Below are 19388 nucleotides of genomic sequence, written 5' to 3' on the forward strand. Positions count from 1 at the left end.
ATATTATCGCGAGGGCTACAGAGAGCACCTCTGCGTTAGCGATGTATTAAGTTTTTTAAGGCGGGATTGTGAAATACAAAGCACAGTTTTCGATCGCGATGATAATGTAATATTTTGTGCGTGGAGGACAGCAGAACTGTGATGTGTGGGAGGACTGTTCGCAAATATTGATTTATCATTCAAATTTTAATTTGACTGACTTTTGTTTTACCTTCTGTCGAAGACGGATGAACAAAAACATGTTAAATAGTACATATGGCCAAGAGGAGGAATACTGCTCAATGACATTAAAGATTATGTAAGTCGGTAGCTCTAGAGTAGAGGGAATAAGTATTATTTTTTTCGTGTACAATTAAAATTGAATCCGACAAACGGAGAAATTTGGTTGTTGTTAAAAACCAGAAGTATTCGAGTTTCTTTTTTTCTAGCAGATCGCTCGCATGAGGTAAATGTTTGCCTGTGTGGAACGAGCTACAATTATTTCCATTACATTGCATATTCGTCATCAGAAGTATGACGATTAGCATAACATTCCCATTTGACTTAGATTTATTTCAATACTGGAGTCTATCAAAAGAAAATAGACAATAATTTTCATTGAATATCTTTCTGCATTTAACTGTGACGCTGAGCTATATTAGTAATTTATAAGAACTGCTATGGCCTAAATGCTACAATGAACATCCAACAGCAAATTTATAGAATAACTGGAGAGACTGTTGCATATCGAAAACTGAAGTAAGTTTTCTGTAGTGTCAACATAACTATACATCATATGCAACTTCAAAGAAAGTAATGACTGGTTCTTTAAATAGCGACGAGAAATCACGAGATTCGTAATCTCTGCAGTTGAATCGCATATTCAGTTAAAGCTTCTTCCTTGAGTGCTAGTGTTTGGTTCACTTCGTACGAGCAGCGAGAACCGTTACATTTTTGTCACGATAAAACGTGATATCCCACACCGAACTACCCCAGTCACTGAGTCATCGAGTTGGGAAACACCGAGCGAGGTAGCGCGGTGGTTAGCACACTGGACTCGGATTCGAGAGGACGACGGTTCAAACCCGCGTCTGGCCATCCTGGTTAGGGTTTGTCGTGAGTTCCCTAAATCTTTTCAGGCAAATAACAGGGTGGTTCCTTTGACAGGGCACGGCTGGTTTCCTTCCCTATACTTCCGTAAGCCGAACTTGTGTTCGTTTCTAATGACCTCGTTGTCGACGGGACGTTAAACACTAGTCTCCTGGTCTTGAGTTGACAGTGACGTTATCCTTCGAAGATGGCTGCCAACTTCGATTTAACTGTTCATCAGTGTGTGTAGAATTCTGCACCTTGTTCGTGCTACAGTTGGTCAAGCAAAAATCTCTTTTTGTAACACAGACAGTTGCCATTTCACGGGAAGCAGTTATTACTGGTGAATGCTCGGGGCTTGTACTGGGAGAGTATTTTCGCTAATATTTTATACTGATTACTATCAGTGAAATTATCGTGTAACATCAAAGCCTTACGTAATGCAAATATGACACATTTAGCCTTTCTTTCTTGCAGTTTTTGTGAACTTGCTGTACTTTTGCTTCCTATTATATGTTTGGTGTCTGGAAGAACACACACCACAAACATAGTAGTAATATCTAAGTCTTGACGGCATTTCGTGAAATCTTCAGTGTGGATGCACCCTGGGTTCGATCTATTGCGGGAATCATGCGAGATACTGCTAGCAATGAAGAAAACGAACAGGGGGCGCTACGGCAGTAGCGTGCGAGACGTTGAAAATTTCTTGGTACTTACTGGAAGAATTCGTCTGCTGGCGTTTTCCTTCGCATGCTGGAGTTGAGCACCTGCAGGTTTCTCGTAGCGTTCGCGCCCGTGGCGAGCTGCAAAGGGCAAAACAGCAGCGAATAACAAACAGAGCAAGACCTTTTCCAGATTTGGAATTTATTCTGTTGCTTTTAAGCAGATACGTTATTTGACGTCACTCCAAGTTTGAACAACAAAAATTTAAATGCGTCTATTATTCAATATTGCGAGGCTGTTGTTTTCGGGTACTTTATATAGAATATTAGACTATGAGTGACAGGACAGTAGCCGTTGCCAGTTCCGCGCGAGACGTGTTATGTTTGTTGTTAAGAACACTCGGTACATGATGATCGCAGAAATTCATAATCTTTGTTCAGTTTGGGGAGTACAAAGTAAAATTATGCCTTTTCTAGGTAACATTACCGACCTCCAGGACATCACAACCTTTTACAAAGGCAAAAAATACAAGTTTGTGACACAGTTGTCACTTTTCATCTTACAGCACATCATATGAACGCAAATGGTAATTACGAGGGTTGCCCAGAAAGTAATTCACCATATTTTTTTTATTCAACAATTCTTTATTGAAGATAATGAGAATTACACACACGAAATAATGGTGTTTTATCTACAAACCTTATTTTTCCACGTAATCTCCATCCCGTTCTATGGCCTTCCTCCAGCGCGAAACAAGGGCGTGTCCACGTAATCTCCATCCCGTTCTATGGCCTTCCTCCAGCGCGAAGCAAGGGCGTGTACGCCCTGTCGGTACCAATCCCTTGTCCTGGTGGCGGAGCCAGTGCTTCACTGTGTGAATCAGTCCGCATCGTCCTCAAAATGTCTTCCACGAACGGCATCCTTTAATAGCCCAGACAAGGGAAGTCCGAGGGGGCTAGGTCAGGTCTGTCAAATGTCGACAGTCGCGGATGATCTCCCGGACCACTGCATATCGTGTTTGGCCGAACTGCCTTCTGATGACCTGATCCTCTGTGCCCATCGACTGACTGTATTTCTGTCGACAGCTGGTGCCCCATAAACTTTGCACAAGCGGTTGTGAATATACCCCACAGTTTCTTTCTCAGCAGTGAGAAATTCAATGACGGCACGTTGCTTGTAACGCACATTACCTTCAGACGCCGTCTTGAAACTGACCTCCGGCTACGCTATCTGTCGGAAGTGACGGGAACTTTGCGAGCTCACTCGGGAAACTTAAAATAGTACGTACGTAACGTTTCGTATTCGTAGCATTGTTTTCGGTTGAGAAAAAAAAATGCGGTACATTACTCTCCGGGACATCCGTCGTAGAATATATGCTGCTGTAAGATTTATGTTGCTCATAGTAAAACTTTTATCGAATATGGAGAAATAGCGAATCCTCGGTCTTTTACGGAATGAATTTTACGTAAATCCATCCTGATTTGCCAAAAATATAGTCTTCTGCATTTCCTAAACTTGGTGCTGTTGTAAATAACGATGCTACAGTTTCAGTATGTTAGAGGCAGTAATATGAATAGTAAATCGTCTCATGAATTGCAATCTCTAGTTACGCACATACTTCCTGAAGGTGGGTTTTGTAGCTCGAAATGCATAGCTGAGCATAGCGTAAATTTCATAAATTGGTAGCTAAGTAAATGGAAGTGGTGTTCCGTAGTGATTATGAGGTTTAATATAAATTTGTAATTAAGTAACAAGTGGTGGCTCAGTGCTCTTATTAGCTCTCTTTGTGAAGCACATCTCGGACCTTATGGGTCTTAGGGAATGGAGGTCGGGGGAGGGGATGTACGTCGTACCGCCGTCATAAGAGCTGCAAGTAATCTGTTCCCTACTGTTGCACGGAAATTAACGGCAATGCGACATATTTCGGTTGTCTTTGAAACTAATTGTTTGTAGTGACATGTACACCAACGGCTAATGGAGTTGTTGAACTGGTTCGAGATATTAAGACGGGAGACACCACAGACGAAAGGAAATGTGAGATACTATGAAGAGAGATAGGAGACCGAATAGGAAACGAGGCAGTCAGAGATGTCGAAGCAGTGGCTGCAAAGACTGGACTAGGTGTACGAGGGACAGTCAATTATTATCCGCAAAGTAGTTAAAAAATTTTATTGTATTCGAATAGGAAATTTAGAAGAGCATGTTTTTTCGACATTGTCTCTTTGCGTTTCAACGCACGTGGTCCATCGTTGTACAAGCTTCCTGATGCCCTGATAAAAGAAGGTTTTCGTTTGAGCTGCGGAACAGGAATGCACCGCTTCTTTCATTGCTTCGTCCGAGGCAAATCGACGACCTCTTAATGCCTGTTTGAGTGGACCAAACAAGTGATAGTCAGAAAGGGCAAGATTGGGACTATATGGAGGATGATCCAGTACTTCAAATTTGAGTTTCTGCAGCGTTTCAGCAGTGTGGGCAGCAGTATGTGGATGGGCATTGTCGTGCAACAACACAACACCTTTTGACAGCAATCCTCGGCGTTTGCTTCGAATTGCAGGCTTTAGCCTGGCAGTAAGCATCTCACTGTAGCGTACACTGTTTGTTGTGCCCCTTTGCCCATAATGTTCCAGTACTGGACCTTGTGCGTCTCAAAAAACCGCAAGCATCAGTTTTCCTGCGAAACTTTTTCTTGCACGGCGAATTTGGATGTTTCCATTCCATACTCTGCCGTTTACTCTCCGGCTCGTAATGAATGGAGTCATGTTTCGTCACCAGTAACGATCCTGTCTAAGAAGTTGTCCCCTTCGTTTCTATAGCGATCCAAATGTTTTTTGCAGCTGTCCGAGCGCGTTTGTTTATGCAACTGTGTGAGTTGTTTTGGGACCCATCTTGCACAAACTTTATGAAACCCAAGTCTGTTGTGGATGATTTCGTAGCCAGAACCGTGGCTAATTTGCAGACGATGTGCCACTTCATCCACAGTTAATCATCTGTCTAAAAGAATCATTTCACGTGAGTGCTCAATGGTTTCTTCATTTGTGGCTGTAATTGGTCGTCCGGCTCCTTCATCGTGCGTAACACTTGTGCCACCTTTTCGGAATTTTTCAATCCATTCGTAGACATTCCGTTCTGGAAAAACACTGCTCCCGTACTGTACCGGAAGTCTTCGATGAATTTCGGCCCCTGATACGCCTTCCGACTACAAGAAACAGATCAGTGAACGTTGCTCTTCTTTGGCGCAAATAGACGGCGGAGCAGCCATGATTAACAGCACGGCAGCGATAACGAAACTATCTTCAAAACTGTAGAGATATAATAACAAATAAACAAAGCATGCGTCATCAACGTAAAACGACAGTACTACCAAAATAAACAAAAATATAACTAAACTACGGATAATAATTGACTCACCCTCGTACATTGCGGGAGAGAGCACAAACTGTAGAAGACTCACAAGATCATAATAAAAGGAGACATATATGATCACTCACAAGGTATTAAAAGAGATCTGTAATTAGATATGTATGGCGAAGAAAAATGTGTTCTAACGTATTTAGTTGCTTACGACTCCTGCACGAAGGAATGTGTGATTTACCGGTAGGCAGGCCTCTGTGTTCCAAGAATGTCCACAGTCTTGCCAGGGAAGGCGTTCTCGCAGAGACATGGCGAGAAAGTACAGCGGGTAAGCGATGATGACGTTGTAGTACGTCGTGCACAGCACATTGACCACCACGATGGCCAAACCGGCGCCTGTTAGCAGAAAGAGATAAACCGTGAGCGCTACAAAAGTGTGCTCTGAGCTGTGATGAATAGAGCTCAGAATTTTGTATAATATCAACACATGAAATATGTACACGTTTATGTAATGAAAATGGGTAAAATGTGTAAAAATTTATGTAGAGTGGATCGGGGTATGATGGCAATCGGAGGTGAGATGCATCTTTACTCAGAGTGCTTCACTCTGCCAACAGAGTGCAGCACTCGTCAGTCCTTAGGTTCCTTGCGTCATTGTCTTGAGTGGGAAGCGTTGGAAGCAATCTTAATGGGTATTTTCACATTTGTGAGCTTGAAATCTGTGGTAAGCGCTCCGATTTACACTGTAAAATGATTGTAAGTGTGTTTCAAAACAATAATAGTGCTCTGTATCCACCTACCTTAGTTATAACTGTGCGTTTACCATTTAGTACGTATCTTAACCTATGATTTGCATGTAGTTACACGCACCTTGTTGCCATATTTGTAAGTATATTTCAAGTGGCATCTCGCCATGAACGCTTTGGAAGAAGACATATTTTCTTTGGGGTATGATAGTCATTCACACTAACTCTTATTAGTATTAATTTCTTTAAAGATAATGCCTACATGTATGGTTTGTGAAAACTAGTGGCATGAGCTGTTTTCAAGCTTCTGAGGCATATGTAACTCCATATCAGACTTTGAAAAGACTATTAGGGAAGAATGATGTCAAAAAATAGGAATGGGACATGAAAGGGAGTAACTTAGCAAAAACCATTTATTTTTCTTTTGTCATGCAACTAGCACAAAATTTAATTAATTATTAATCTATTGAAACAATAACAAATTAAAGGTTCATGTTAAACTAGCTATTGTAATAATACATTGTAATTAACAGCATTGAATATTGATGTAAATGATAATATCAATTTTAATTAAGAATATCACATTGTATTTTTAAGTTGTCTTAGAACAGAAAACGAGGAACAACTTGCGTTTTACATTAAGAGGTTGCAGGCTACCATATGTCCATCTACTGGAGAAGGAGTGCGAAAACTGGCATTTCAGTTTGCTGAAACCGATGGTATTGCTCATCATTTCAACAAGGATGCCGGCATGGCGGGGTGGGATTTGCTACACTCATTCTTGAGACATTTTCCTAGTCTTGTGAAGAGGAAACCTCAGGGACTTCCCATCGAAAGGGCAATGGCACTCAACAGAGAAGACATTGGAAATTATTTCAAATTGCTAGAGAATGTTCTCTTACAGTATATTTTAATTGACAAATCAGACCATAGATTTAATATGGACGAATACAGTTTTCAGATGAACCCCAGAGATGAATCAGTTATTACAAAAAAGGTTCCCCAATGATCAATCAAATGACCTGTGGAGAAAAGGGGGAAACAATTACCATAATAGCATGTTGTAATGCTGAATGGCATTTTTTGCCTCCAGCTTGTATTTTAAAGGGGAAAAATAAGAAATTTGAATGAGGGGATTCTCTTCCAAATGGGTCAAGAATTTTCAAGAATGAAACCTCAGCGTATATCAATTCAGCGACATTCATGTTGAAGTTAAAGGAACATTTCATCCCAATGAAAGCACAAGGAAAGTTTTTGTTAGCCATTGGTGGTCATATGTCTCACAGCTCTGATACTGTTGGAACTAGCAGACAGATATTCAGCACATTTCCTATAGCTACTATACTGATGCCTCCTCAAGTTGCTGAAGCAATTCTTCTACAAGGTAATGCATACTTGGACGATCTCTTGGGCAGGAAGGTCTCACAAGCTTAGTTTGGACCAACGCTGAAGGAAGTGTTGCAAAAAAGTGCAACGCCATCAAACGCCAGTAGTACATATGAAACCGCTGGTGTCTTTCAACTGAGTGCCCAGAAAATACCAGAGGAAGCATTTGCCATATCTGACGCTGTATTGGCGAAGATGAAGCCTAACGAAACCGACAACGTTGCTGTTAGACTAGAAACTGCAAGTGATGAAGATGCTCTTGAAACTGTTCTTTCTGTAACTGCAGGACCCTCCAGATGAAAAATGTAGCGAAAGAACCAACTAAATTGGGAGTTAGCAACGGTTGAGGACGTATGTCTAATGTACATGTTAAAGCTAAAGCAGGGGTATCGTTTCGAGATATTGACCTGAAGCATCTGAAAAAAGGGAAGAAATCAGCATTGGTGTTGACAAGCAAGGAAAACCTGAACATCATGAAGTCCACGTAACAGGAAAGGAAAGCAATAGCACGAAAAAAAGCTCCATCAGTCAGCCAAAAATGCAGGGAAGGAAAATCGACAGATGATGATAATGACTGTGTTCAGGTCAAAATAAACTACTACAATCGCAATGGACCCCAAGCGGATTGAATCTGTAGAATTGATTGTCAAAAATTGCTTCATGAAACCTGCATAGAAGAAGCAGGTATGTGTAACAACTGTGCTGAAAAACAGGAAATATCAACCTCAGCAGAAGTGGAAATCACAGCAAAACTGTTTACATTGTATTATTGTACAATACACATATATGATCATTGGAAAATGGATTTATCTTTGTCAAATTTTTATTTTGCCATGTTACCCCAATCTTTGGGGTGAGATCCCTAGTACTCCAGCATTTAAACAAAATATGCTGTGGGACAGAAATATAGTACTTTTTCATGTACATGTAGTTTCAGTTTGAAAATATATTGTTAAATTTGTGGGTTTAATCTCGTTTTGAATGTTTCCATATTTACCTTCTAAATTTCACATTCAACCAAAAAGTGTGGCATCCTCCCCCAGTGGTACTCTAATATCAAAAACATTTTTTTAAGGTTCTATATTACTAAACGTTATCTGAAACCCAGAACCCAGTCCCACTTCCAGCAGCAAAACTTCGGCTTTCAATATTTTGCGAAATTATTAACCGAATTTAAAAATTTAAAATGCTCTCATAGGCTACTCATTAAGAGATATAATCTTATATTAAAAGTTTAACACAATAAGACAAGTATTACAGCTGTTAGAAACTGTGCGTTTGCATTAAGGCAGTGTAACTGACTGCGTGAAAATACTCGGACTTCATTCATCGAGCATTTGAGAACGAGATCACTTGGCGACTTCCACAAACTTTCACATAATTTCAAACTGTTACATAACTTTTTCTCACTTACAGCACCCAACAAAATGATGAGAGGAAAAAAGTGTGTTCACTGTTCATGCAGTCAATCTTCAGCATCAGGCATGACCTTTTGATTTATTACTTACTTACTGCTAACTCTGTTCGCTACAGCATTTGCGGAGAGTATACACATATATCATTGAATGCACCTGCGAACTTATATCATTGTACGGCACGTAGTTCAGGAGATACGAGATCATAAATACTGAGTTGAGTGAAAAACTTGCTTTTGCTTAAAATGGAGCGGAAATTATCCTGTTTATATACATCCGGTGTTACATAATGACAGCACTTTGCGCCTTCTAACAAACGTTAAGCATAATTTCAAATCTTTCGTAAACTTTTTTTCCTTACACGATTATAGGCAAACACGAGTATTTAACACTCATTTTGTAAAGTAATCATATGTTCGAAGCAGTTTAATACTTGTTATTTGAAAGTTTATATTGCATTAAAAATAAATTATTTTTGGTCACATATGTTTACTAAATTATCCATCACCACTGATATTATTAAAATTTCCTATCTTCCCTTACATTCTGAGGTGCAAGAAACAACCAGGAACTTTTCCAAATTCTCTGAAGTCAGCGAATGTCACTGATCAGAAAAAATTTTTGCAGGGGGAAACTGATCTCTCCACGTAGCAGAATGTTAATGGTGCAAATTATAGGAGATGATTGATGTCCACAGCGGATACTGCAGACATAGTGGGAACGAAAATTAGGAGAAAAGTTCGTCATGTTGTCGAGCAATGTATTACAGAAGGTAACTGTTCTAGACCTGAACATGACGACTTCCATTCCATCAGCCATATCCATAACCACATTGGAAGAAATATTGTGAAAGTGTGGTAAGTGGCCCCACTCAGTGCAACCCGCTCTACAGGTGTCAGCAGTTATTGAGTGGAAGAGCTTGCACTTTACCAGTTACAAAGTTAACGAAGAGAGAGAAGCACAGTAACATTCAGGTCATTCATTTATTAACCATGAAGTGACTACAACATGGTTACATGGCTTTCAAATATGCTGTCACCGACGGACAGCTGCAAGATACCATGTTTACCAATCCAATGCCTTTCCCACCAACACCACATCACACAAATTAATCCTTCTCAGCCATTGTTTATACGAATGTAACGCTCTCTCAACAACTGCAAATAAGTATTACACTATATAAACACTAAAGGAGTAAACTTATTTTGTCGTCTTGCATAACAGAACTGGACAGGAAATTCTGGGCAGGTGTAGTCTGTCTGTATGCTGAAAAGCGAGCAGCGCTTATGATGGGGGAAGTTCCTTCCCCAGACGGTACCGTACAGGATGACCCATGAGCAGTTCCCCATCTAGCACCATAGAACAATGTGCAGATATTTACGTAGAATCTGTCCATATGCCGATCTTGTTTTAGTTTTATGACTCCACTTAGCAACTCATATCGATATTTAATGTCGTGCTAACACACTTTGTAACAAATAAGCAAGCCCTGGAAGTGTCTGGAAACTGCGTCGCCATTGTTTCATAAGCTGAGCTGCAGTAGGGTCGGTTTAAATTTGTGAAATACCCTGTAGTTGTTTTTTGTGATGCAGTGGGGTAGAGTGTGAGGAATCACCTAATCATTCTTCATTTCACAGCTCTGCAAAGGAGTGTAGCTCATGAGCACAATGTGGCGACCCACCTTCCTTCACGCATCTAATATGTACCCCCCACCCCCCCTCCCCGCCCCCCAGCCCCTTGCACTCCCAGAACACATTTCATTCCTTAATACGGTTCTACTGCATTTAGTTGTGGTACTCACATTTAATATTTGTTCATAACTTCATTTACCAATAAATATCAGTTTTGTACCATTAAAACAGTATTTTTAATAATCTGCGTGTTTTACAGCCCCTTGGACGCGGAAAGTATTAGTGCCACAGAAAAAAATGAATAGAAACTTTCTGTCGGAAATTTAATGCAGTTTAATTTTATACTGGTAAACATTTTCGATAGAAGCGGCGGCTTTCGAGATATTCAAGAAAGACATAGAAAATTGACCTTTAAATTCCCCCCTCCCGCTTTCCACGCGTGCACCTCACCGTCACTATTTTTAGCATGTTGTTCATGAACTCCCACCTATCACAAGGCAAAAATTTGCGACTATACGAATCGTTTCCCCAGTCGACGTTTTTCGATCTATGTCGACTTGGCTAATGGTAGCAAACACTTAGCAGGAAATCAGTAATGGTGATGAGAGCTCTTCTCCGTCAGTTTGCTAGCAATGAGATTGCCATTGAAACTTCTACATTCATCCCTTGTTTCCTAGTCATTTATCTAGAGAGAATGGATAAAATTATGGAAACACTGAAAATACAACACAGTACTATCGTTGACATGCATTATGCAGAGTAGGAAACTCGTCGTTCATAACAGCTTCCAGTCTCTCGGAATGGATGAATGCGGGGTTTCAGGCGAATCTTACGCCATTCTTCCTGCAAAATAGTGTCAAGTTCAGGTAACGATGGTGGAGGTGGATATTGATTACGGGCCCTTCTCTGCTAACTAGACCCCAAAGGCTCGTTAATGTGGAGTTCTGGTGCCTGTAGTGGCTAGGTGAGATGCGACAATTCATTCTCGTGCCACAAAGCCAGTTCTGGATGACGCGAGTTGACGTTTTGGAACACAGCTTCACTGTTGGGGAACAAAGTACTACGAGATGTACTTGAGCAACCAAACTGGTCATACAATTCTTGGCAGTAACGCGACAGTGCAGAGTAGCCATGGGGCCCGTGGAATACTACAATATGGTTGCCTGAGTCATCACCGAACCCCTGTCCGCAGCTCGTGGTCTAGGGGCTAGCGTTGCTGCCTGTGGGTCCCAGGATCCCGGGTTCTATTCCGGGTCGGACTGGGGTTTTCTCTGCCTGGTGACTGGGTGGTTGTGCTGTCCTCCTCCTCCTCATCATCATTTGAGAGCGTGACTAGATTGGATTGTGAAAAGACAATGGACTGTGTAAGAATTGGGACTTTGTACGGGCACTGATGACCGCGCAGTTGAGCGCCACACAAATCAACATCATCATCAACATCACCGAACACTCAGTGTTTCAATCTTGGGACGTAAACTCGGCCAGAACTTGGAAATCCATCCCTGCTTCTTGAGCTCCATTCTTGTTGTTTTGGCGCTGACGGGGTTCGCGAGTGTGACATTCTGTTCTGCAGTGACTTTTGCAGCTCTAGTCCTCTTGAATTATGTCGCATTCCTCTTCACGGTGTGTAACAAGACTCATCCGACCAAATGATATTCTTCCATTGTTCTATATCCCTGGTTTCCTGGCTTTGGCGCCAAGTTTTTCCTGTTACGGCCGTTTTCTTTCATTGATGGATGCTGTGGAATGCAGCTCGCCCTGCAATTCTTGCTCCTGGAGCTCCCTTCTTGTTGTTTTGGTGCTGACGGGGTTCACGAATGTGACATTCTGTTATGCAGTCCTCTTGTTTTATGTCGCAATCCTCTTCAGTGACCGTGTGTCACGATCACTCAGCACACACTTTCAGCCGTGTTTGGAGTTAGCAGATGATGTTTTGCCGCTTTCCCTGTATATGGTGTAAGTCTTCGATACGATGCCTCTCGAAGCACCAAACACTTTGGCTGCCTTGGTTACGGAAGCATCAACTACACGAGCAACAACAATTTGTCCACGTTGGAATGCACTGAGTTCCGACAGAACACTGCTCTGACCACGACAGACACTTGCAACACATTAAGAACTTGGCACAGGTGCCGTTTGTGGTCAAATACAATAGCGCACCCTGCAGGCTTGGCTAGCATCAGCATTTATGTTCAAGCCTGCATTGTACGCATTGTTTCCAAATTTTTGTCTCACCCATGCGCATGTGACGGTTACTTATGAAGCGCCGTTTAGTTTTCACAACTTTCTTGCAACAAAAATAGAAATAGTTTTTCCTTAATGTCGGTTCATCAAGAATCTACTCACCACACGGTTCATCAAGAATCTACTCACCACAATACTTTTGTAAGGAGCACGCGATATTCTGGCACTGGAAGCTTGCACCATGGAACGTTCGCAGCAGCCATAGAAGAGCACATATCACGCAAAAATTCACTTGTAGCGTTTAGAGTCCTTTACATTCGTGTTCAACAAAATTAGCTTCTTAGACGATTGCACTGCTTTGTTCTTTCTGTGCTTACGACTTACGTATAATGCATGTTGCTGATGCACCCGACGTCCTTATTGCACGCTCTACATAGAACAGTCTTTCCATCAGTAGCGAAAGCGTCGTTCATCGTAACTCAGAATCTTAATTAAGACGGTAATTTTAATGCAACAACGATGTCCCGTGCCCAGGAAATGCTCCGCTGCTGCCTGATAAATCTGCGGTAGTGCAGCATTACTTGGACACAGGACATCGTGTGTTTTACGAAAAGACTGAAATTTTATCCCCAGCGTCATCTTTCTGGGACTGTGTTATTAAGGAGGCCATACATACCCGTATGGCGGATGGTTCAAATGGCTCTGAGCTCTATGGGACTTAATTTCTGAGGTCATCAGTCCTCTAGAACTTAGAACTACTGAAACCTAACTAACCTAAGGGCATCACACACATCAATGCCCGAGGCAGGATTCGAACCTGCGACCGTAGCGGTCGAGCGGTTCCAGACTGTAGCGCCTAGAACCGCTCGTCCACTCCGGCCGGCAGTATGGCGGACAATCTTATCATCAGGGATGCGGGTTTCGAACTAAGCGCCACCTGGAATCCAGCACTAGCTGCCATTAAATCAAAACAGGAGAGAAAAGAACTTCCGATTCATCAAGCGACGCAGAGCACTACTGAGATTTAATTCAGCCTTTAACCACAGTAGTGGCCGGCAGCACAGTCATTGCCTATAGCGCACGCGCGGATGGCCTTTCCGCGGCTCCCAGCAGGGGGCACCAGGAGCGCCGCTTCCTCCAACGACGAGCGTCTTCCCTCGAACGCGTATTGCCTGCTCCCGGCATGATAAATTTCGACGCCGCCGCGCGATTGTCATCAGACGCGTCTTGCAGCAGTGACAGCAACAACTACCACCACCTGTTGATGTCGAGCAGTTGCATCGATGGAATATTGTGCGATCTACACAATACGACCCGGCGGCAAACCCGAGAAGCGTATTTGCAGATGTGAATTCTTTTAGAAACACTCCTTGGCAACCTTTCTTGGCGCACGAACACCTTAGTACTGAAACGGTAGATTTCTCTAGAAGTCGGAAAACTTGGGGTGCTAATTGTTTGTTTGCCCGACTGCCAACCTCGACATCATGGCTACATACCTAATAACGGTTACCACAGTAGCACACATAGTATTGCGATTGTGTCTGCTTTTCTTTTGAAAACTGGAATTCTGAGTCTTAGAAATGCACGTCCTTCATAATTCAGATGAAAGTGCAGTTAACGGCAGTTAATTACACCAAAACTTGATTGTCAGATTTAACCATCTTGGGATTGAAGCTCTTTTTGCCGTGTTTGCTTTAACAATACATATGTTTCTGGATAGGGTTCGCATTTAGCAAAACACAATTTTGTTTTTTAACCCAAACATGTTTCGCTACAATTGCAGCATCTTCAGTGGGGTATTATTTTATGGCTATTAAAGATAAAGAACGTTCTTTACTGTTTGTATACACGTAAATATTAGTTTTTAAATCGTAATTACAGATATTTGAAGATAAACATAAAATTATGAATTCATACCTTTTTACCACATGTTGTGGTTTTCCTGATGTATTGTGTTTCTACAGTGACTGTTTTGTTTCACAGTTTGTCATTACAACCACTTACACCTTAAAGTAGACAAATTATTTAAGCCAAAATTACGATTTGAAAATTGTTATAGCTGTGCCTGCAATTAATTAATTCTGTGTGGAAGGTTGTGTGTGTGTGTCTATTTACATTATGTTTCACTTATGTTTCGTTTTTTCTCATATTATTCACTGTGAACATTATATATTGAACTGTCACTGTCACTGTTTCACTGTTTAAAGGCTGTAAAAACAAACATGGAAGACAGTGGAACAGCTGAAGGTGTAAAACCAAGATGGCTGACAGTGGAACAGTTGAAGGTGTTCCACTCTGAGCCATCTTGCGGTAAAAAGGTATGAATTATAATTTTATGAGTTTCTTCAAATGGCTGACAGTGGAACAGTTGAAGGACACCGTTAAGGTAATTGAGAACCAAGTTAAGATTGTGCGGTGCGCAGTGGAATTAAACAGCTGAAAGATATTTTTCTTTGATTGTAGCCTGGACTTCAGTTTCATGGGCTGCCGTTGTGGAACAGCCATCAAAGCCCAAACCAATTAACTTATTCGTGTCAAGGTCTGAATTTTCAAAAAATTTTAAAGTAGATGAAGAAATTCCTTAAACATCCAATGTAGTTAGCTCTGCAGACCCTAAAAATTCTTATTTTACTTTAAAGTTCAATTTCTCGTCTACAAATCGTACTCCAATCGACAGTTTTTATATTTACACTTTTCACCGATTTATTTACACCAATTTAAAAGTTATTTCCGCTGACTGAATACAGTAAACTACGTCCAGGCGAGACGTTGGGAACTATAGCCCTATGATGAAAAAGCTTGGTTTTGATGAGTTAACAGTGAACGTGCGCATTGTTGTTTTGTGTTGCCGCGTGGGCTTGGGTAGAATATGTGAGAGGGAATGACTCGTCAAGAGCGTTGCGCTTGTTAAGAATGCTTGATCTCATATAAAAAAGTGAAGTGTACATGTAAAAGAAGCTTTGTAAAAGTATCTTAGTACTGAACCGCTTGTAGGTAGTACCCGCTTTTAAGTCAATTTCTTGAACGAAAAACACCTGACTACTGCAATTTATTTCCTTCTCCTGTAGGGTGTGGGGGTGGGGGACACCCCGCCTCCCCCTTTGCCACCGGGTATGAGCGCCCATGGCGGCCAATATTGAAAATCCGTGCGTCCAGTCAACAGAAAACACAAATTTTTTTTCTTTTGGAATGTCACTTGCTCTATAGTTAGAAGCTTTTACATTTCTGGCAGACAAAGATGCAAATGAGAGAAATTATCGATGCTCTAACATAGATATTACTATTTCTTTTTCTATGGCATTCGTGACTTTTCCGATAGACATCCTAATAACCATGTTTTTGATAGTAGTACACCAAGTACTACATGGGAGATTGAAACATATTCTAACTGACAAAAATGGTAATATACAGTATTTTCCAATTAGCAAGATACAAAGTAATTACAATTATGTCGTCACCCATAGATGGGAGCATTTATGGAACCCTTCTACACAGAATTGCGTCATGAGAGAATACGCTGAACAACAACACTGCCTTTACAAAACAAAAGTGAATCTGCCCTCATGGCGCAGATAGGTGGAAATGTGGCTTGATGAGAAACATTGTAGTTTGATTATTGGGAATATGGGATTTATGGGCCCTCTTGATAAAAGACTTAGTCTGTTATCCTCAAACTAGTATTGACAGTAACTCGCATTTAAAAAAATTCTGTGAATTTTATTGTTTCTAACAACTCACTACTGGGTTTTCCATACAGCACTTGATTCACTGGGAGATCGATTTCAGAACTTCGTTTTTATGCACAAAAGCTCTGTAACTGTGTGATACCGTAAATGGCGATACTTCTACTGTTCGATTTCCTGTGCAGTGAATATCTCTGATAAACACTGTTTTACTGTCACACACATAGTTGTTGATGAAAGTTCAGTAGGAAGAGAGCCGAATGGAAGATTTAAATTAACTGAGAAAATTCTTGGAATGTGGAACGCACTGTTCGGTAGCGGCCTGACTGAATTTGTAGAAATCCAGAGGAGCGCCTGGAAAGACGGTTCATAATCGGTGTACTGTAAAAGAGATGTTCAAGGGGCTTAAATTTGAACCTTTGATAGGAATGCGATCGTATTCTCGTGAAACCCTGTTGTTTGAATTAAGATAACCGATATTCGAGAGAAACCGTGCAATCATTTTATGGCCTCTGACGAATACCTCGTGTAGGGATTGTGCGAACTAGATAAAGGGATGTGACGGTAGGAATCATAGCCTTCACTAAAATAGAATAATGTAGTTTAATATATGGTCAGAGATATACACTGAGGTGATGAAAGTCATGGGATACTGATACGCCATATACAGATGGCGATACGATCGCGTACACAAGGTTGGAATCACGTGGAAAGGTTTCCGACGTGAATAGGACTACAAGACGAGAATTGACAGACTTTGAATGGTAGTTGGAGCTAGACGCGTGGGACGTTCCATTTCAGAAATCGTTAAGGGATTCAATATTCCGAGGTCCACGGTATCAAGAGTGTGCCGAGAATACCGCATTTCGGGCATTACCTCTCACCACGGACATGGCAGAGGCCGACGGCTTTCGCTTAACGACCGAGGGTCGCGGCGTTTAGGTAGCGATGTCAGTGTTAACAGACAAGCAACACTGTCTGAAACAACCGCAGAAATCAACGTGGGACGTAAGACGAACGTATCCGTTAGGACAGTGCGGCGAAATTTAGCGTTAATGGGCTATGGCAGCAGACGACCGAAGCGAGTAGCTTTGCTAACAGCGTGACATCGCCTGCAGCGCGTCTCCTAGGCTCGTTACCATACCGGTTGGCCCCTAGACGACTGGAAAGCAGTGGCCTGGTCAGATGAGTACCGATTTCAGTTGGTAATAGCCGATGATATGGTTCGAGCGTGGCGTATACCCCACGAAGCTTGGACCCAAGTTGCCAACAAGACGCTTTGCAAGCTAGTGGTGACTCCATAGTGGTGCCGGCTGTGTTTATATGACGTGTACTGGATCCTTCGGTCAAACTGAACCGATCATTGACGAGGAATGGTTATCAGAATGAGATTTTCACTCTGCAGCGGAGTGTGCGCTGATATGTAACTTCCTGGCAGATTAAAACTGTGTGCCGGGCCGAGACTCGAACTCGGGACCATTGCCTTTCGCGGGCAAGTGCTCTACCAACTGAGCTACCCAAGCACGACCCACGCCCCGTCCTCACAGCTTTACTTCTGCCAGTACCTCGTCTCCTACCTTCCAAACTTAACAGGAGCTCTTCTGCGAACCTTGCAGAACGAGCACACCTGAAAGAAAGGATATTGCAGAGACATGGCTTAGCCACAGCCTGGGGGATGTTTCCAGAATGAGATTTTCACTCTGCAGCGGAGTGTGCGCTGATACGAAACTTCTTCGAGCCTCGGCCCGGCACACATTTTTAATCTACCAGGAAGTTTCATATTAGGAATGGTTATGTTTGGCTACTTGGAGACCATATAAAGCCATTCAGGGACTTCATGTTCCCGAACAATGATGGAATTTTTATGGGTGACAGTGCGCCATGTCATTGGGCCACAATTGTTGGCGATTATTTTGAAGAACATTCTTGACAGTTGGAGCGAATGATTTGGCCACCCAGATCGCCGGACATGAATCTGACAAACATTTATGCGACATAATCGAGAGATCAGTTCTCATAAAGGCTACAGAACTAAAATTTAGTTTAGCTTATTTTACCATGACGTAAGATAACTGTGAGTAGGATATACCTGTATTACAGTAGGCATTAAGTACATTAACGTTCTGTTAAATAGTATCAAATGTACTAATATACCTTCAGCTTATGATTAGTGCGTGTACTACCAGAAGTATTATTAGAATACTGCAAAATATTCTGTGTGCATACTGTGTTAATCGTTAGAAACAAAACGAGCGACTAAAATTTTACCTTTGAAGAGAGGGCATATCCTGAAGATGGTGATACAGCCCGTGCTGGCGAATTGCCCAATCGACGTTTCCATGAAGAACAATGGTATTCCACACAGCAGCAGCATAAGCAGGTACGGCACTAGGAAAGCGCCTGAAACAAGAACAATGTGAGGTGGTACTATGTTGTTGTAGTGATTGTGCTCAGATGAATGGCACTTGTTAAGGGACTTTTCCGGGGACGTAAACAGAAATTGGCCTATTCTGCATGCTTTACACCAACTGGTGGGATGAGGTCTGCTTGCAAAGCAATGGACACGACTCAGTAACAGATGTACGTAAGTGTGAAGCTTTTCAGTTATATCAGTCCCGCTGCTTTTTCTATTTTTATTTCTTTACTAGGTGATTACCTAACGTTGTACAGTTGATTATTTTTGCCATCCTCTTTTGGCTCTACAAACTGGTTTTATACAGGCTGATTCAAAATTATATTAACACACAAATAGTAGACATGTTTTTGCTTATGAAATGTGTATTTAATTGAAATTGAATGAAAGTAGTCGTGGTATGTAATTTACGTAATGGTCTCAACTTGTTTGGCATCATGTGTAGCACATAGAAACCCAGCTATGTTAAAGCTGAATACCGTTCGCATTTGATGCATGGTTAATTGTTACATATTCATGCCATTTTAGTGGTAACAATATTTTGAATCACCCCTCGCTGAGAATGATTGGTTTCTCAGAATACAAGGGCATGAGAAATTAACTTCTTGCACATTCAAATTTCTTTTAGAGGGTTCTATGAAACTGTATTCGTTCTGTTCGACTAAATTTAGGCTTTTGTGAGTGTTACATTCATCCTAGCGACACCAAAGACAACGCAGTTGCGAGAATTTTGCCATCCACGGATTAGCATGAATTCTCGCTTAGAGGTACGACAATCTCATCGGGTGTCTTTCCAGTGTCTATAGTAAAATGTACATAAAAGAGCTACAAGTGAGCAAATAACGTAG

At 41.6% G+C, this 19388-nt stretch overlaps 1 protein-coding gene and 1 non-coding gene across 3 annotated transcripts in view; both read right to left on the reverse strand.

The window, feature by feature from the left end:
• The window catches only part of LOC126483915 (sodium- and chloride-dependent glycine transporter 1-like), a 142640-nt gene that overhangs the window by 53806 nt on the left and 69446 nt on the right, over positions 1-19388 (reverse strand). For both annotated transcript variants that reach the window (XM_050107188.1, XM_050107189.1), the window contains 3 exons: positions 18396-18527; positions 5324-5478; positions 1786-1871 (listed from right to left, as the gene is read on the reverse strand). In XM_050107188.1, coding sequence (XP_049963145.1) covers positions 1786-1871; positions 5324-5478; positions 18396-18527 — 373 coding nt within the window. The remainder of the gene's footprint in view (positions 1-1785; positions 1872-5323; positions 5479-18395; positions 18528-19388) is intronic.
• Trnas-cga (transfer RNA serine (anticodon CGA)) lies at positions 17577-17651 on the reverse strand. The gene has a single exon. It is a non-coding gene; the product is annotated as a tRNA-Ser (tRNA).

This window comes from Schistocerca serialis, chromosome 6 (assembly GCF_023864345.2).
Source record: "Schistocerca serialis cubense isolate TAMUIC-IGC-003099 chromosome 6, iqSchSeri2.2, whole genome shotgun sequence".
NCBI classification, from domain to species: domain Eukaryota; kingdom Metazoa; phylum Arthropoda; class Insecta; order Orthoptera; family Acrididae; genus Schistocerca; species Schistocerca serialis.